General features: G+C 38.8%; 1 protein-coding gene across 27 annotated transcripts in view; it reads left to right on the forward strand.

Moving 5' to 3' along the window:
- HUWE1 (HECT, UBA and WWE domain containing E3 ubiquitin protein ligase 1) overlaps positions 1-18,346 on the forward strand; it is a 143,571-nt gene that overhangs the window by 65,646 nt on the left and 59,579 nt on the right. For 26 of the 27 annotated variants that reach the window (XM_089904493.1, XM_089904495.1, XM_089904512.1 and 23 more), the window contains 9 exons: positions 140-246; positions 785-962; positions 1,820-1,911; positions 2,533-2,744; positions 8,503-8,560; positions 9,566-9,742; positions 13,250-13,495; positions 14,646-14,779; positions 15,541-15,635. In XM_089904493.1, coding sequence (XP_089760619.1) covers positions 140-246; positions 785-962; positions 1,820-1,911; positions 2,533-2,744; positions 8,503-8,560; positions 9,566-9,742; positions 13,250-13,495; positions 14,646-14,779; positions 15,541-15,635 — 1,299 coding nt within the window. Of the gene's footprint in view, positions 1-139; positions 247-784; positions 963-1,819; positions 1,912-2,532; positions 2,745-8,502; positions 8,561-9,565; positions 9,743-13,249; positions 13,496-14,645; positions 14,780-15,540; positions 15,636-18,346 lie in introns of those variants that run through there. The other variant, XM_089904515.1, reaches the window with a different exon arrangement.

The following is an 18,346-nucleotide window of genomic DNA, read 5'->3' on the forward strand; positions in this document are numbered from 1 at the left end:
CACGCGATTAAATTGTTGTACATTGAGCTCTGGGTTTGTTTTCTTTTTTGTTATTTTGTTTTGTTTGAGCCTTTGAAGTTTTGCTTTTAATACCTGTGAAGAATCTCTCGGTTTCTTATATCTTTCATCCTTTTTTTAGCTACTGAAGTGGTGACTGTGTTTGTATTTCAAGAACCATCACTGCTCTCCTCACTCCAGGACAATGGATTGACAGATGTCATGCTGCATGCACTGCTGATCAAAGACGTGAGACCTTTCTGCTGATCTGTAAAGAATGCTCCATGCATACCCCTTTCCATAAAATATACAGACATATACACACACACACTTGAAAAGCAGTCTTATGGCATGAAAATCCTATCTTTTGTTTTCTATATGTAGTATTGAAACTATTGGAGGGTGGGGGGAAGGGATAGTTAGGGAGTGTGGGATTGACATGTACACACTGCTGTATTTAAAATGGATAACCAATAAGGGCCTACTGTATAACAGGGAACTCTGCTCAATATTCTGTAACAACCTAAATGGGAAAAGAATTTGAAAAAGAATAGATACATGTATATGTATAACTGAATCACTTTGCTGTACACCTGCAAACTATCACAACACTGTTAATCAACTATACTCCAATGTAAAATTAAAAGTTTTTAAAAAAGAAAGAAACCTTTGGACCTGGTCATCAAGATCCCTTTGATCTCTCTGTGTAGTACCCCTGGCCAAAGTTTCCTAACTTTGTACCTGGACTCTTTCAGATGTCTTCAAGCTCACTTTATTTTCTCTCTAGGTTCCTGCTACCCGTGAAGTCCTTGGCTCCCTCCCAAATGTATTCAGTGCACTCTGCTTGAATGCCCGAGGTCTTCAGTCATTTGTACAGTGTCAGCCTTTTGAACGTCTCTTCAAAGTTCTTCTGTCTCCAGATTACCTCCCAGCCATGCGGAGGAGGAGGAGTTCTGATCCTCTAGGTAAGTAAGGATTTGCCTTAAAATAAATAATTGGTTGGCTTTTGTGCCAAGAGTTAGGTGATTATCAAGCCACCAGTTGGCAAGGAAACCCTTCCTTGACCTCACTTCATCATGTGTCTGGCTAGGTGTGCTAAGCTTAATGGGAATTATCACCATATAGTCTATTGCAGGGAGAAAAGAATACTTCATCCTTAACCTCTGCTTATAATATTTCCATGCTTCTCAACAGTTCACTGTTAAATGTACTGTTACAATGCTGGTGAGAAATAGGTCTTAGAAAACCAGCAGTAGATTTTCAGGTCCACCATCTAGTCTTCAGCAACAGGACATCCTGGTAATCTTCTGTTCTAATATCCAAGTCCCTAAGATAGTCACAAATTAATAGATTTCCTTCTCAGTGTATTTGAGACCAGATCATTGAGGTGTAGCAAGAAGGAAGGGTTCCAGAAAGAATCCAGTTTTCAAAAATGTGCTTTGTGCTTTGTCACCACTGTAGCATTTTAGCCACTACCATTCTTTACCGGGTCAGTCAGGGTTAATGGTTTATGGTTCTTTCGTTTCTCGTTCTCTCTTCACCCTACAATACTAGTTCAGACCTTGACAGTAGAGATTACTACGGTAGAATGTAGCATACATGGTTACTTTAAAATGTGTTTACTAGACTGATAAATTTCTTTCCTCCTCCCCAGTGATTTGGTTGCAGAGGTTGGTGTGAATTCATTTGAGAAAGCATGGCATTAGAAAATCACAACAACCAGCTCAGTTTCTTCTTTCCTCCTTATATTGGCACCAAAAAAAAAAATAGCCCAAGCTCTATTTTCTTCAGTCTTTCTAACAATTCCATTTTTGACTTTAAGGGGATACTGCCTCCAACCTCGGGAGTGCTGTTGATGAGCTCATGAGACATCAGCCAACCCTCAAAACAGATGCAACGACTGCGATCATCAAGGTGGGAAGTGATACGGCTGTGACCATGGGCATGAGAGAGCAGTGAAGTGGGAGTTTTTAGGAAAAGGCAAGACCTACTGGAGGTCATTTGGACTCTTAGACTGTGCCTATAAGAGGATTATTCTGCCTCATTTTCTCCAAGTCCTTGGGTTGGTCCTTTACCCCACCCCCCAAAAAAGTCACTTAAGTATTGCTTTCTTATACAAGATACTAAGAAGTTGCCAAGGCTTAGCTTCTGTTTGTAAAAGCATATTACCCTTTCTAATCTTTGTTGCTTGGTTTTTGTTTTGGGTTTTTTTTTTTTCCCACATTTACTAGCCCTGCCCGTTGCCTCTTAGGATTGTTGAAACTGGTAAATGAGTTACTGGTGGTTGGTGAATTAGAACATGGGGTCACATCAGTCAGTCAGTCACTTAACAGCCATGTGACCCTGAAGAAGTTAACTTCATAGGACTTCAGTTTCCTTGTTTGTAAAATGAAATTAATGACTATATTCCAGGAATAGTGTATATAAAGTGTTTTGGCACTTCTGTATATAGCACATAGAAAGTGCTCCAAAAATGTTAGTCATCTCCCCATTCCTTAATTACTAATAAGTAATCTTGTTTCCTTTGCCTTTCAGTTACTTGAAGAAATCTGTAACCTTGGAAGAGACCCTAAATACATCTGTCAGAAGCCATCAATCCAGAAGGCAGATGGCACTGCCACTGCTCCTCCCCCAAGATCTAATCATGCTGCAGAAGAGGCCTCTAGTGAGGATGAGGAGGAAGAGGAAGTACAGGCCATGCAGAGCTTTAATTCTACCCAGCAGAATGAAACTGAGCCTAATCAGCAGTAAGTGTTCACAAGACAGGTTCTCTAGCCTTGTGATCTTGAGCATGTTGTTTTCATCTGTAAAAATGAGGGAGTTGGATTAGATCCAGTTATAAGGTTCTTTCGGCCCTAAATGTCTGTAATTTATCTTTCTTTGACCCTTGTGTGTCGTTTGTGCTTTGGTGTTTGTTTTGGTTGCTTTAGCAAGCTTTCTTTTTTAAACGCTGTTCATGAAATTCAATCAGAATTCAGTATATCAAATTAAAAGGCCTTCTTCAGAGGATTTCCCTTTGTTGATTTGGTATTCCATGTCATTGGCTGCTTGATTGTTTTCCATAAGTGAGCATACATTAAACACATTGCACTTTTGAAGCCTATCTCCTAAGAAGTTCTTAAGAGTTACAGGGATTTGTTGTTGGTTGGTCTCTGTTTTTGTTTATTTCATCTGTTCATTCCAGATACATCAGAAGGCTTTGGAATGTACTATATGATTGTAACTAGGCACAGTAGATTTTCCTTCTATTTATTTGAGGTTTGTTCTACATGAAAATTGATTACCTGGATGGTGAGATGGGGATGGGGGGGTGAGCTTAAAGACTGCTGGTAGACCTGGTTCTTCGAGCTTACAGTGTTCGCATGCAAGGGATGAAAAGCAACTGCTGTAGCTGTAACTCTTAATCACCTTCATGCTCGAAATGGGCATGATCCCTCTGGACAGTCATGCATTCTTTAATAAGTGCTCTTTTGGTGTATATATAGAAGTAGTTCTGAGAAAAGCATGAGCATTTTATTTAGGTGTGGATTTGAATGGGTTTGAGCTCATCTCAAAGGGTGGCTTGGGACTTAAGAGAAGATTATGGTGGAGTAGACAGCAGAAGCGAAGGTCTAGAATCCAAAACAGGTATGCCCTCTTGGAACTCTAGAAAGTAATGAGCCTGTTGGTGTGAATTTTTTGGAGGGGAGGCATTACGTTTTAAGTATGTTGCTTTCTTGGGCAGATATATTTTCATTGTCTGAGAAGGCAACCCTGCCTTCATCTAGCACCATCTTCTGTTTTGATTAAAATGTTGTCTTTCTGAGAGGAGGTGTTTTAGAGTGCTGGTAGTAACATAGTGAGTTCAATTTGTATAAAACTGTCAAGCTGTTCACTTAAGTTTGTGCACCTTTTGCTTGTATGTTGTGTGTCAATAAAATGTTTACACGCGCACACACAAAAAATGTTCTCTTTCTGGAAAAGGAGGATACCCTAAAAGAAAGCAGGACTTTATTTGCAAAGGAGTCGGAATCTTAGTGCTTTTTTGCCACATCCTTGATTGTCAGCCATCCTGCTGGTATAGGATTCCTGTTCCTGGCTACAAACTAGGGATGGATTTCTTGAATGTTAGTAATGGTGGTGGTTTTGAGTCAAGCTGTGTACATTCATCTGCATATAACTTTTCTACCTGGATTTCTTAATACCTTTTGTCTAACATGCCCAGGTTTTAAGCTGCCTTGGTAAATTGACATTTTCTCAAGCCCTCATATGTCTTCACTCTCCATGCTTTTCTTGGAATATCATGAGTCACTGTATATTCTATTCATATTTATCCCCATCCCCAAATTATCTTATCTCCTTCTTTTCCATCTACCAAATTCCTACAAGTCTAGCTCAAATGTCTTACTCTTGTTTTTTTTTTTTAAGTTTATTTATTTATTATTTTGGGGTGTGTTGGGTCTTCGTTTCTGTGCGAGGGCTTTCTCTAGTTGCGGCGAGCGGAGGCCACTCTTCATCACGGTGCACGGGCCTCTCACTGTCGCAGCCTCTCTTGTTGCGGGGCACAGGCTCCAGATGCGCAGGCTCAGTAGTTGTGGCCCACGGGCCTAGTTGCCCTGCGGCATGTGGGATCTTCCCAGACCAGGGCTCGAACCCTTGTCCCCTGCATTGGCAGGCAGATTCTCAACCACTGCGCCACCAGGGAAGCCCAAATGTCTTATTCTTAAAAGAACTTTTTTTAACCTCTAAATAGGAAGTTGATCTTTTGTGTTCTCCCAACAGTTTTGTTAAAATCATTTATATATTCTAATGGTTTCCCCCACTAATCTATATAGTTCTCCAAGGCAGGAACAATGTCTCATTCAACAGTGTATCCCGATCACTTTGTTTATAGTAGGTAATCAGTTAATAACTGTTTATTTATTGAGTTGATAAAATGAATCAAGAGTATTAGATTAAGGAGTCCCTGAGTCTTAAATGCCAAGAGAGCTGGGCCTAATGAAACATGAACAAGAATGAAGAAATAGTTAAAATCTAGACCCACAACATTAATACTGTATCATAGTATTAGTCATATGTAGCTTCTAAGCTGCAAAGGACTCTAATAGTTGCTGTTCCGTGGTATTGATGTTCTTCTGCATGGTCTGGGTGTTCATTAGCACCTCATTCACATAACATATCTAAGAATCTCACAAATATTGACACATGTACTTTTCCACTTCTGCCACCTTCACAAGCTTCAATTGGGTCATTACATGGATTATTAGGGCTGGAAGGGAACACAAAAGACTATCTAAACTCAACCTACATTTTGAAAGCCACTACCTATTATAGGTAAAATTCTTTTATCTCCTTATCCCAGGTAGTTGTTATGGTGGGAGTTGCTATGTACTTTCTGCCAATATGGGAAAGTGGCTTTGAAAAATTTGCACTGTATGCCACCCCTCTCCCCAAAAGTCTTGTTTGTATCCTTCCCCCACCCAACGCAAAATTCTTCAATGGGACTCCCGAACAAATTCTGGTCTCCCATGCCCACATCTGTTTTCCAATGCCTTAAATACACGCATGAGTAATTTTTTCCATTAATTTTAATTGAGGTATAATTCCTATACAGTAAACGGTACAGATTTTAAGTTTCCTATTTCCCTACCCTAAAATGGGGCAGCTACCTATCTTATTTCTCTCATTCATAGAATAAGTTTGCCTGTTCTGGAACATCGTATAAATAGAATAAACGGAGTCTTATATGTATATCATATCTAATGTATGTACTTTCTTGTTTCTGGCTTTTGTTGCATAACGTATTTTTGAGATTCATCCATGTTGTGTCTATCAGTATGTTGTTTTTGTTGCTGAATAGTATTCCACTGTATGAATATACTACAGCATTTATCCACTCACCTGTTGACGAAGTTTTGAGTTTGTTTTTTTTTCCAGACTAAGACAGTGTTCTTTTCCCTTGGTTTTGTCCCCAAAATCAGCAGCTAGCATTGAATAAAATGATTGATTGTATTTGATCTTGAGACACGTGGTTTTGTGCTACAAATCTGCAATAAGGAAACTTAGGCATTACAGTCTACCCCAAATACATGGAGTTCTGTTGTACATTCAAAGGCATTCACCACAAGTAGTTCTAAATACTTGGCTTTTGGCCTCTTTCTTCTGCCTTCTGAATTGTTTGAGCTCAGCAAAACTGATATTGCTGGGGGTGAATATACTTGCCAGTAAGTAACCAAGGTTTTCAGTTGGGGCACCATGGTTTATTTTTGTGATTGATTCCATTTATTTTGCCTAACTTAACCACCTACCCTGAACAACTTGAAAGAAATGGGTTATATATATCCATGTGGTCTTTGGAACTTGAATAGCAACTGTCTGGGCTTTAAAGGCATCAAATGCAGAGAAGCAGTTGTTCCCTGAATCGTGGCCCACTGGGAGGGCTCTTTTGCCAAAGGCAGCTGTGTCTCCTCAGGAGTGGTAAGAGAGACCTGATTTTCCTCCCTCCACCCCACCCCACCCCCGAAAAACCCCAAAACATGAGATCTGTTGTCCTGTACCCGTGTACTATGACACTCAATTGGAATCCTTCTCCTCCACATCTGATTAAGGGCTCCAACATCATAAATACCCATGTAAAAGTGACTAGAGTTAAAATTAAGTTTGGGAATGTGTGTCTGTTTTGGAGAAGGCGGCGAGGCAGCAGTTTTTGATTTGACAGTTAAGATAAATTTGTTTCATTCTTCATGGAAATGCAGTCTTTCATTGTTTCAAAGATGCTGTGGGTCAAAGTTTCATATCAGGTTAGGATTAGAATGACTTTTCTTAAAACCAGTGGTAGGGGGATTTCTACTGAAGAAAGTTGATCATTTTTACTATTCCTATATGATGCCCGGAACCTAGATGCCTAGAAGCCTAGAAGCCAAAAAGGGGAGAAAAGTGGTTACTGAACAAGTTCATTCCTGGAGTTGATCATTTTTACTATTCCTATATGATGCCCGGAGCCTAGATGCCTAGAAGCCTAGAAGCCAAAAAGGGGAGAAAAGTGGTTACTGAACAAGTTCATTCCTGGAGTTTAAGAACCACTGTTGGTTTGTTTTCTCTCTTGTTCCCTCCAACTTCCATCTAGCAAATGAAGAAAGTACATTTCATGATGGTGCTTTGGGTCTTTACCATTATATTTGGCTTCTGCAAAGAGGCAGGTATCTCCCTGGGCTTAGAGCCATACCTGTACTTCTTAGCTGTAGAGATGGATCTCTTGAGTTCTTCCCAAGGAGGTGCAGTCAAGCTGGGGCGGATAATTGGTGTAAGTAGCAGGGAATGTGGCAGTGGTTCTGCGGAGGAAGTTTATAGTCAGGAAAGGGTTTGCAATCTTCCCATGGAATCATTTCACTCCTGGCTTATGTATAGGTCCTCCCTTTGTACAAAGTTCTTCCCCAGATTCTTCATTGAGTATGTTCACAACATCCTACCCAAGCCCTAGCTCGAGATATTTTAGCTCTAAAGCCATTCGTCATGCCTCTCCACTCTCTTTGCCTATTGCCTAGTCTCCGTTTTGCTACCACATATCCCCATGCCTGGCAAATCTTTGTTCACATTTTATCTTGCTCAGAGACGAAATTATTTCTTGCCAATTTTTCTGCCTTCTCCCCCTACCTCTCCCTTCTTCTATCTCTGCCCTTTTCTCCCAAATTTCTCCCAAGGGCCTATATCTAAAATGTTCTTATTCAACTCAAGTTTTGTCCTTTTCTAGGGTTTATCTTTTAGGTAGATTTTGTTTCATTTCAATATACTTTGTGGGGTTTTTCCCTCTGTTTATTTCTTACAAAAGCCAAGGTGTAGCCATTGGTCTAAAGGCTGCATTTTCTGCAGCTATGGCATTATTGCAGCCTTCTTGTCTTCAGTGCAACATTGAAGCATCTGAAGCAGAAGGACCTGATCACAATTTTTGGGTAGTTCAGGAAAAGGTTGTTAGAGAAGGAGACGTTGGGTGTTGCCTTCATCTTTGACCAACTTTGACTTTTCTGAATGGTTTACCAATCTAAGCATGGAATCTTGACCAAAATTAAATTCCATTTCCTGCTCTCTATAACATTAAATCTGATGCAAGAACACGGTAAGATGTTTATGTATTTGTTTCTTTGCCTAGCTCCTTTCTTCAAGCAAATATTTAAATAGTCTCTTAATTGAACATGCTTATTTTTAGTATTTTCATATTGATGAATTCCTCCTATAGTAGTTTGCCTAAAATAGAATAATTTCTTTTGAGATATGTATAAGTGCTGAGTTTGTGAAAGCTTGGTTTTTCCTTTTGTGCTCTCAACCTACTCAGGCTAGGAAAGCTACCTTCAGAATTGATTTCAGCTCTTTTCTTTTTCCTTCTTTTTTTTTTTTTCTGTGCTATATACTAAAGGCTGTAAGTCTAACTGAGAGAAAGGACTAGAATTGCACGGTTTCCTTTTCTTCGCTTTGTTCTCTTGCATTGGTATTATGAATTTCTGTGAAACTCACTCTTTTCTCCCTTAACAGGGTTGTTGGTACAGAGGAACGTATTCCTATTCCCCTCATGGATTACATCCTTAATGTGGTAAGATTAATGGTAGGGCAATCTGAGTAAAGGTGTGTGCTCTTCTGGAAAATGTGTGGGGTTACCAAATAGTCTGATGACTTGTGTTTATTTTCACTGGGGCCCTTAAAGTGCAGAGAGCAGCGGGGAAAGATGTGTAAACCTTGTTCTGTGTGATTTGCCAAAAATTAGCTAACAGTCCCTTTTTGAATATTCCCAATTTTCTGTTCATTCCCCTTTGGAATCCAAACAGGAGGAGAATGGGCTTTGTTAGGCCAGTCCAGTATTATGTTCTTTGAGTGCATCCCAGCATATTTTTTTCCCGTTACTTGCCATTTTTTTCCCATTAACTTCTCTTTTACCAATAATAATAATAATAATGTGGTGTTTTATTTAAACTTCTGTGTGTCTCACAGGAAAAAAGGAAGAGTTTGAATTTTCCCAGAGTTATTTACCTATAAGGGGAAGCCCATTTAGCATTTGTTCTAGCCCAGTAAGCACTTCCAGACTTCCAGAGATGGTTTCTCTTTTGCCTGTGTGTTTGTTTCCCGTATTTTACTTTCTTACCCTTACAAAATGCTCTGTTTAGTCTGAATCACTTCCAGAGTTCTAGGTTTCATTTGCATTATGAGCACATTTGAAGAAAAGTATCCGTGATGTTTGCTTCTAGGGGAGAGGCAACACATTATCTTTAAGAAGCACTAAATGAGCAAATTAAGAGATTAGACCTGATTCTGCCACTAATTCATGGTGTGGCCCTGAGCAAGTCATTTAACCTCTCTGTGCTTCTCAGATTATGTGACTTTAGGTGTGGCTGAAAAGATACATTGGGAAGAAGTTGTAATTCCTTATTTTCTGGATGTTTAGGGGTCATTTCATATACCTATTACTGCTTACCTGAGGTTTTGATATTCTAGAAAATACTGATTTCATGACTATAAGGTTACCCCTGTCCTAATTCCAAGCTGGCATTTTAGTTCCAAGTGTCAGGCTCTAACTTTTTTTTTTTTAATTTTTATTGCCTAGATGAAATTTGTGGAATCTATTCTGAGCAACAATACAACCGATGACCACTGCCAGGAATTTGTGAATCAGAAAGGACTCTTGCCTTTGGTTACCATTTTGGGTCTTCCCAATCTGCCCATTGACTTTCCCACATCTGCAGCCTGTCAGGCTGTTGCAGGTGTCTGCAAATCCATATTGGTAAGAAGCATCTGGCCGAATATTTTCATTTCTTTTAGAAATCAATTTTGCAATACTTCTGTATACGTGTTTTTACTGTGGTCTCCCCTTCAACTAAAACATAATGAAGAAATTGGCGGTTATGTACTGTAAGTGGATTTTGTGACTAATAATAGTGTGCCACGTTATTTCTCATTGAAAAGTCAAAGTGTTTGTTCTTTGTTCCTGAGTTTGGTATATAGTTCTAACATATGAGTTTTTTGGAAGGGAAAATAAATCTGCAAGAAAGCTTTGGAAGTGGGTTTTAACACAGTCTGGTTTGTTTAGCCATGTATTTTTTTTTCCTTTCTCAGGCTTGATAGTTGTGTATTTTAAGCATGATTGACCTATAGTTCATTGCTCAAATTTTGCCCCAAAATGAAGTTGCTTTATTTAAGTAGTGGTAAAAGAGATATAACATGATATTTACCGCTTTAACCATTTTTGAGTGTATAGTTTAATAGTGTTTAGTACATCACATTGTTGTGAAACCCATCTCCAGAACTCTCTTCCTCTTGTAAAACTGAAATTCTGCACCCATTAAACAACAACTTTCAATTCCCCTCTCCCTACCAGCCCCTGGTAACCACCATTCTACTTTCTGTCTGAATTTTGACTGTTCGAGGTATGTCATGTAAGTTGAATTCATGAAGTACTTGTCTTTCTATGACTGGCTTAATTTGCTTAGCATAATTTTCTCAAGATTCAAACATGTTGTAGCATATGTCAGAATTTTCCTTTTTTAAGGCTGAATAGTCCAGTGTATGTTTAAACTGCATTTTGTTTATCCATCCATTCATTCATTGATAGACATTTTGGTTGCTTCCACTTCTTATGAATAGTGCTGCTACGAACATGGGTGTGTTCTCCAGACCCTGCTTTTTTGTATGGTGAAAACACTTAAGATCTACTCTCTTAGCAAATTTCTAGTATATAATACAGTATTATTAATTATAGTCACCACGCTATACATTAGATCCCCAGAACTTATTCATCTTATAACTGAAAGTTTATACCTTTTGACCAACATCTCCGCAACTTCCCCCAGCCCCTGGCAACCACCGTTCTACTCTCTGGTTCTGAGTTTGACTTGAAAGTGAGATCATACTCAAGACTCTGCTTTCAGATATTTTGGTTATCTACCCAGAAGTAGGATTTGCTAGATCATTTGGTAGTTCTGTTTTTAATTTTTTGAGGAACTGCTATACTGTATTATTCACAACATCTCTACCATTTCACATTCCAACCAGCAAAGCACAAGGGTTGATTTCTCTGCGTCCTCACCAATACTTGTTATTTTCTAGTTTTTTCATACTAGCCAACCTAATGGGTGTGAAATGAGATCTCGTGGTTTTCGTTTGCATTTCTCTGTTGATTAGCGATGTTGAGCATCTTTTCATGTGCCTGTTGGCCATCTGTATGTCTTCTTTAGAAAAATGTCTGTTCAGGGCCTTTGCCCATCTTTTTTTTCCGGAACAGTACATTTTATTTGACAACAAACTCCCCAATTTGTCTCAGTTGTGACATATAGATGGCTTTAGATTGCTTTTTTGGTGGTCACCCATGCTGAACAAGATTTTTCAATCTTCCAAACAACCAAGGCTCAGAGATTCTGCGTGTCACTTCAGTTCACAAATCCAAGTGTGTCCTCCATTCATTGGAGCATTTTGGCATAGATTCCCTTTGAGGTAGAAGGGTAGAGATGAAGCCGTTCCTCCAAGTTTAAAGAAGTAAGGTGTTGCTGGCTGGTGCTTCTCAGAAGGCTGGCACATCTGTGTGTTTCTTGCCTAATTCTTCTCATTGGCCTGGAGCCTCTCTTCACTCTTCTCTAGATAGCCTGGCACTATTTTTTCCCCTCAATTGCCTGATGCTTTCCTTCTCTCATCAGCCTAGAGCTTCTGAGGAAAAGGGAGAGCCCATTTTTTAATAGGATTGTCTGTTTTTGTTGTTGAGTTGTAAGAATCCTTAATATATTTTGGATATTAATCCTTTATCAGATAAATTATTTGCAGATTATTTTCTCCCATTCCATGAGTTGCTTTTCACTCTGTTGATAGTGTCATTTGATGTGAAAAAAGGTTTTAATTTTGATGAAGTCCAGTTTGTTTTTTGTGGGGGGTTTTTTGTTGTTTAGTTTTTGCTTTTTACTTTTCATTGCCTGCGCTTTTCATGTCATACCTAAGAAATCACTGCCAAATCGGTGTCGTGCAGCTTTTATCCTATGGCTTTTTCTAGGTATTTTATAGTTTTAGCTCTTATATTTAGGTGTTTGATCTATTTTGAGTTAATTTTTTGTATGGTGTAAGGTAAGGTTCAGTTTCATTCTTTTGCATGTGGGTATCTAGTTTTCCCAACACTATTTGTTGAAAAGATTGTCCTTTCCCTATTGTACCCTTGTTTTGGCAACCTTGTCAAAAATCATTTGACCATATATGCAAGGGTTTATTTTGGGGCTCTCTCTTCTGTTGGTGTTGATGTCTATCTTTATGCCAGTACTACACTTTTGATTACTGTAGCTTTGTGGTAAGTTTGCAAATCTGGGGATGTGAGACCTCTAACTTTGTTCTCTTTTAAGATAGCTATATCTATTTGGGGTCCCTAGAGATTCTGTATGAATTTTAAGAGAGATATTTCTGTTTGTGCAAAAAAAAAGCCATTGGGATTTTTATAGGAATTGGATTAAATCTGTGAAGCTTATTTATTAGCTGAGTTGTGCAATGATAAGTAATTTCTGCTAAAAATCAGAAATCCAATTTCTTGCGGACTTGGAAAGATCCATAATTGTGACATCTGCATTTGATATTTTATTCTGCTTTCCTTTTTGCAAATATTTAATTAAGTGCTATTTATGAGAGGGGGGGGAAGGGCTGCTCCATCTTTATCCTACCTGTAAGATACCGTGTGAGGGTGGATAGATTTATTTAAAGCCATAGGAAAAGCACATAAGTTCTCCTATCTCTGAATGGCAAGTGGTAGTGTTCACTGTCAAGATTTTTCTTCTTACTCAGAAAGAAATTGCAGGGGCCATATAATCCTTGAGTTGTCTCCAAAATAAAATGCCTAGCTGATGCCTATCCTAGAATTGTCTCTCTTATTGTGGTAAGAAAAAAACATTTGTAATAGTGGTTCATTTCCATGCTTTGGAACCTTGCCTAACATTGCTCCCTGTTGTGCAAAATTTGGATTTAATCTTAGAGCATGGAGTCCTTGCTGTAACAGTAGTCCAGTTTGGCCATCACAATCTTTTAAATTTGATTGGCCTACCACCTTTGAAAGCCTCTCATTCAAGAGAAGTAATGTGTTGCTCTAAAAGGCGTTTAGGTATGTCATACCTTTGTTCATGTTTTGGCTCCACCATTTACCAGGTGTAAGACCATGGCCAGGTCTGAAATTTGTGAGACTTGTCTTCCACTTCTTTCACTGTGACTATTAAGACATGCATATGAAGTTCATTGTACATTAATGCTTTAATTATTCTTCTTATTTCAGACACTGTCACATGAACCCAAAGTCCTTCAGGAGGGTCTCCTTCAGTTGGACTCCATTCTTTCCTCCTTGGAGCCCTTACACCGCCCAATAGAATCCCCTGGGGGCTCAGTGTTGTTGCGAGAACTGGCTTGTGCTGGCAATGTCGCTGATGCTACCCTCTCAGCTCAAGCCACACCTCTACTGCATGCGCTCACTGCTGCCCACGCCTACATCATGATGTTTGTTCATACTTGTAGAGTTGGACAGGTAAGAATTATGTTAGGTGTGAACATGTTGGCTTAAAGTCGGTAAAATACCTAGGGTATATACGTGGCATCTTAGTGTACTTAGAAGCAGTTCTACGTAGGCGAGCTGCTGAAAGAACAGTTTTAGGGTGAGTTCTTTTGGGTGGATGACTTAAGTTTATGCTTCAAGTTGCTGTCTAGTTTCACTTCCCCTTAGTACTTTTTTCATTGGAAGTTGGGTGACCATATAACTTGTTTTGTGAACTGGACCTTCTTGAGAGTGAAAGAGATTGAGATAAATACAGGTATTAATAGATCTGTAGCATCCATATAGGCCTTAGGGATGTATAGTCACCCCTTTTAGCAGACAAGGCTCAGTTGGGTGCTCATCTGACCGTATTACTTCCTAATATTTCTACAAATGCCTGTAGGCTTGATAATAAGATGGCAAGAAGGAAATTTGACCACAGAACATTTAAGTTAATGGTGATTAACAGATTGCTAAAGATTTCCTAAATATCAAACCTTATGTTTGCACTCCATGTGAGGATCCTCTTATGGTTCCAGAAAGTTGAAGTTTGGGGGTGGGGGGGTTTATTTGTTTTTTGAGTGCTCACAGTTTTGCCACCCTTAGTTGTCAAGTAATCAAGTCTAAAGATTATTGGTGTCATATTTTTAGCAGCACTGTTTTATGCTGTTGAGCTAGGAGTGTGTTCTTTGGATCAAATTAAGTGAAAAGCACAATTATAAACTATTTAGAAAATAATTAAATTACACAGAAAAGCTTTAGGGACTGATTTGATTGATTGATTGAAATAAAGAAATAAACAGGAAATAACAAGCCCCCTCACCATCTAAAAAAGTTAGTAAGCTGCCAATGAGTCTATAAAACTGTTTCTTCCATTTAGAAGAACAGAGTTGCCTGTGACTCCTGTTTTTCACTTTACAAAGAAATGAGAAGGGATGTTAGAGACATATTGTAAATATTGTACAAGAATATCCTCTGGAACTATGATCTCTTAAGTGTGGGAATTTTGATGAAGTACACAACTCTGAGAATAGTAAGGAAGGAAAAGTAGAATCCCTTATCCTTTGTAAATAACTAAAAGTTGATTTTGAATATAAATGTTCAGAGGGCATCCCAAAGATCACCTTTTTTACTTTGGCTACAGAGTGAAATTCGTTCCATCTCCGTAAACCAGTGGGGCTCTCAGTTGGGTCTGAGTGTTCTGAGCAAGCTGAGCCAGTTATACTGTTCCCTGGTGTGGGAAAGCACTGTCCTTCTCTCCCTGTGTACCCCAAACAGGTAAGGAAATGGTCATCTCTTTTACTATCTCTGTTGTCTTTCCTAACAGAAAAACTAAGCTTAGTGAGCCTGGGGTATTACTTTGGTCAAGGATAGAAAGGTAAAGAGTTCAGAGGCCTCCTTGTCTGTCTTAGTTCATTCGGGCTGCTATAACAAAATCCACAGATTGGGTCCTTATAAACAACAGAAGTTTATTGCTCAGAGTTCTGGAGGCTGGAAGTCTGCATGGTTGGGTGAGGGCTGTCTTCCACATTGCAGACTTCTCATTGTATCCTCACATGGCAAAAGGGACTAGGAATCTCTCTGGAGCCTCTTTTATAAGGCAGTAGTTCCATTCATGAGGGTTCTACTCTTAAGACTTAAGCACCTACCAAAGGCCTTACTACTAATACATCTCATCAGACATTAGGATTTCAGCATTTGAATTTTGAGGAGACACACATTTAACCAATAGCATTGTCCTTCCCACTTATAAGCCAAAGGACTTCCTTACAAGTGTGTCATCTTTGACCTGATATCTCAATTATGCTGTGTCAGCATGGTGGGTGTTTACAGTTTGGTCCTGTTAGCCAGATATAAAGAGTTGAGTTGGAAACCTGTTGAGTACTACCTCAGGAATTCCATCATTGCAGATGTTTTATTAGGTTAACTTACCTGCTATAGGAGGGGGATAGTGTCAGCCAAGCAGGTCAGAGACCAAGCACAACATTAAAAAGATGAGTTATCAGAGGTTTTTTTGCTCACTGTTTCTCTTCTTGCAGCCTGCCATCTGGGTGTGAATTTGGTCAGGCGGACATGCAGAAACTGGTTCCAAAGGATGAGAAGGCAGGTACGACCCAGGGCGGAAAAAGATCAGGTAACTCCAAGAAACTAAAATCCTAGCCATTAATTCTCTTAAGTTCTGTCTGTCTCTGTCTTTATAGGTCTATTGTGAAATTTTAGTAGGTCTATCATCTGTAGTCTTCAGTTTTTTCCATTCATTAATTTTTAATTATTTATTTTAAAATTAAACTATTTTCAGTTATTTTTTCTATTAAAAAAATACATACCCACAATGATAAAAATTAGAAAATGTAGTAGAAAGAAGAATCACCGATATTTATACCACAAAAAATATTTTGGAAGTATCTGCTAATCTTTTTCCCTGAAGGTATGTTTTATTAACATAGTTGTGATTATCTTAGACATAATATTTTACAGGTCTCTTTTCACTTAATATTAAGTGCCATGTAAAGGTACCATGAATTAACCATTCCCTGTTAAGTTTCTAGTGTACTATTTTGAAAACTGAACATCTTTATATGTAGTTTTTTTGAGAATGTAAGATTGATTCTTAGAAATTACAGTAACAAAGATTATGGTGGGTCTTTAATTTTTTGTATGCTTATTTTTCAGAAGCTTAATTTCTTACGTTAAAATGGTAAATGACTATTCTAAGTGGCTGTGGAGCACTTTAGAGCCACACTGTCCAATATGGTAGCCACCAGCCACGTGTAATGTGGCTATTTTACATTACTACTTGTAATGTGGCTAGTACAACTAAAAAACTGAATTTTCTTTCTTCTTTGCTCCCTCGCTCTCCCTCCTTCCTTCCTCCTGTCCTTGTGTGTGCTGCCTCACACTCCCCCCCACCTCCACCCACCACCCACCCCTGTCTGTCTGTCTGTCTGTCTCTCTTTCTCTCTCTCTCCCCTCTTAAGTGGAGGGTGTTATGGGTTGAATTGTGTGCCTGCCCCCAAAAATTATATGTTGGAATACTAACCCCCAGCACCTCATAATGTGACCTTATTTGGAAATAGGGTTGTTGAAGATGTAGTTAAGATGAAGTCATAGGTTGGATGGAGAAAACTGAATTTTTAATTTTTATTAATTTTTGTTGTTGTGTTTGGGGTTTTTGTTTGTTTTTTGCGGTACGCGGGCGTCTCACTGCTGTGGCCTCTCCCATTGCGGAGCACAGGCTCCGGGTGCGCAGGCTCAGCGGCCATGGCTCACGGGCCCAGCCGCTCCACGGTATGTGGGATCTTCCCGGACCAGGGCACGAACCCATGTCCCCTGCATCGGTAGGTGGACTCTCAACCACTGCGCCACCAGGGAAGCCCCTATTAATTTAAATACAACAACTATTAACTCTATTCAGTTGTTGGAGGACTTTTAAGTATGTTTGGAAAACTTGGGTATGTGAATCTTTTTTTCCCCAGTAAATCATATGAAATATAAATATAGATCGATTAATGAAAACTTAATGTCTGTATTGAGATGCTCTGTAAGCATAACAATGATACCTGTTTTTTTAAATACTTAATATAAAAATGTATGCTCAGTCATTTTTATATTTGATTACATGTTAAAATAATTTTTATTATATTGGGTTAAATGTATTAAAAATTATAGCTGTTTTTTACTTTTTAAGTGGTTACTAGAGATTTTTTAATTACATATGTGGTTCACATTATATTTCTCTTGGACAGTGCCGTTTTATAAAATAGCTTTTATATTATATTACAATAGAAGTTGCAAAATGCAGTAAGCAGAAATTATATTGGTTGGGCCAAAGAGTGCCTTCGTTTTTTGTTTTAAGTAAAAATACAAGACACATTTTTCATTTTCACCAAGAACTTTTTTGAACAACGTATTCACCCTTTTGTTCCACTACCTTCTGCCATTTTTCATGCAACTTCATAATTCCATCTTCCCAAAACTTTTTATCTCTTTGAGCAAAGAACTTGTTCCAGGTGCCTTTTACAGTCTTCCAGGGAATTGAAATTTTTTCCATTAAGAGGATTTTGTAAAGACCGAAATAAATGGAAATCCGAAGGTGCAATGTCTGGTGAATACGGCAGATGAATCAGAACTTCCCAGCCAAGCTGTAACAGCTTTTACCTGGTCATCAAAGAAACATATGGTCTTGGATTACGTTGATGGAAGATTATGCGTTTTCTGTTGACTAATTCTGGACACTTTTCGTCGAGTGCCGCTTTCAGTTGATCTAATTGGGAGGAATACTTGTTGGAATCAATCATTTGGTTTTCCAGAAGGAGCTCATAATAGAGCACTCCCTTCCAGTCCCACCATATACACATCACCTTCTTTGGATGAAGACCGGTATTTGGTGTGGTTGGTGGTGGTTCATTTCGCTTGCCCCCACGATCTCTTCCATCCCACATTATTGTACAATATCCACTTTCATCACCCGTCACAATTTGTTTAAAAATGGAACATTTTTGTTACGTTTAAGTAGAGAATCGCATGCAGAAATACAGTCAAGAATTGTTTTTTTCGCTTAACTTACGTGGAACCCAAACATCAAAGCGATTCACATAACCAAGCTGGTGCAAATGAATGTCAGTGCTTGATTTGGATATTTTGAGTATGTTGGCTATCTCCCGCGTGGTATAACGTTGATTGTTCTCAATTAATATCTTGGTTTGATCGCTGTCAACTTCAACTGCTCTGCCCGACAGTGGAGCATCATCCAGTGAGAAATCTCCAACATGAAACTTTGCAAACCACTTTTGACACGTTCAATCAGTCACAGCACCTTCTCCATACACCGCACAAATCGTTTTG

This window comes from Delphinapterus leucas, chromosome X (genome assembly GCF_059928025.1).
Source record: "Delphinapterus leucas isolate spDelLeu-1000000601 "Yukka" chromosome X, BTC_Dleu_Yukka2, whole genome shotgun sequence".
Classification (NCBI taxonomy): Eukaryota; Metazoa; Chordata; class Mammalia; order Artiodactyla; family Monodontidae; genus Delphinapterus; species Delphinapterus leucas.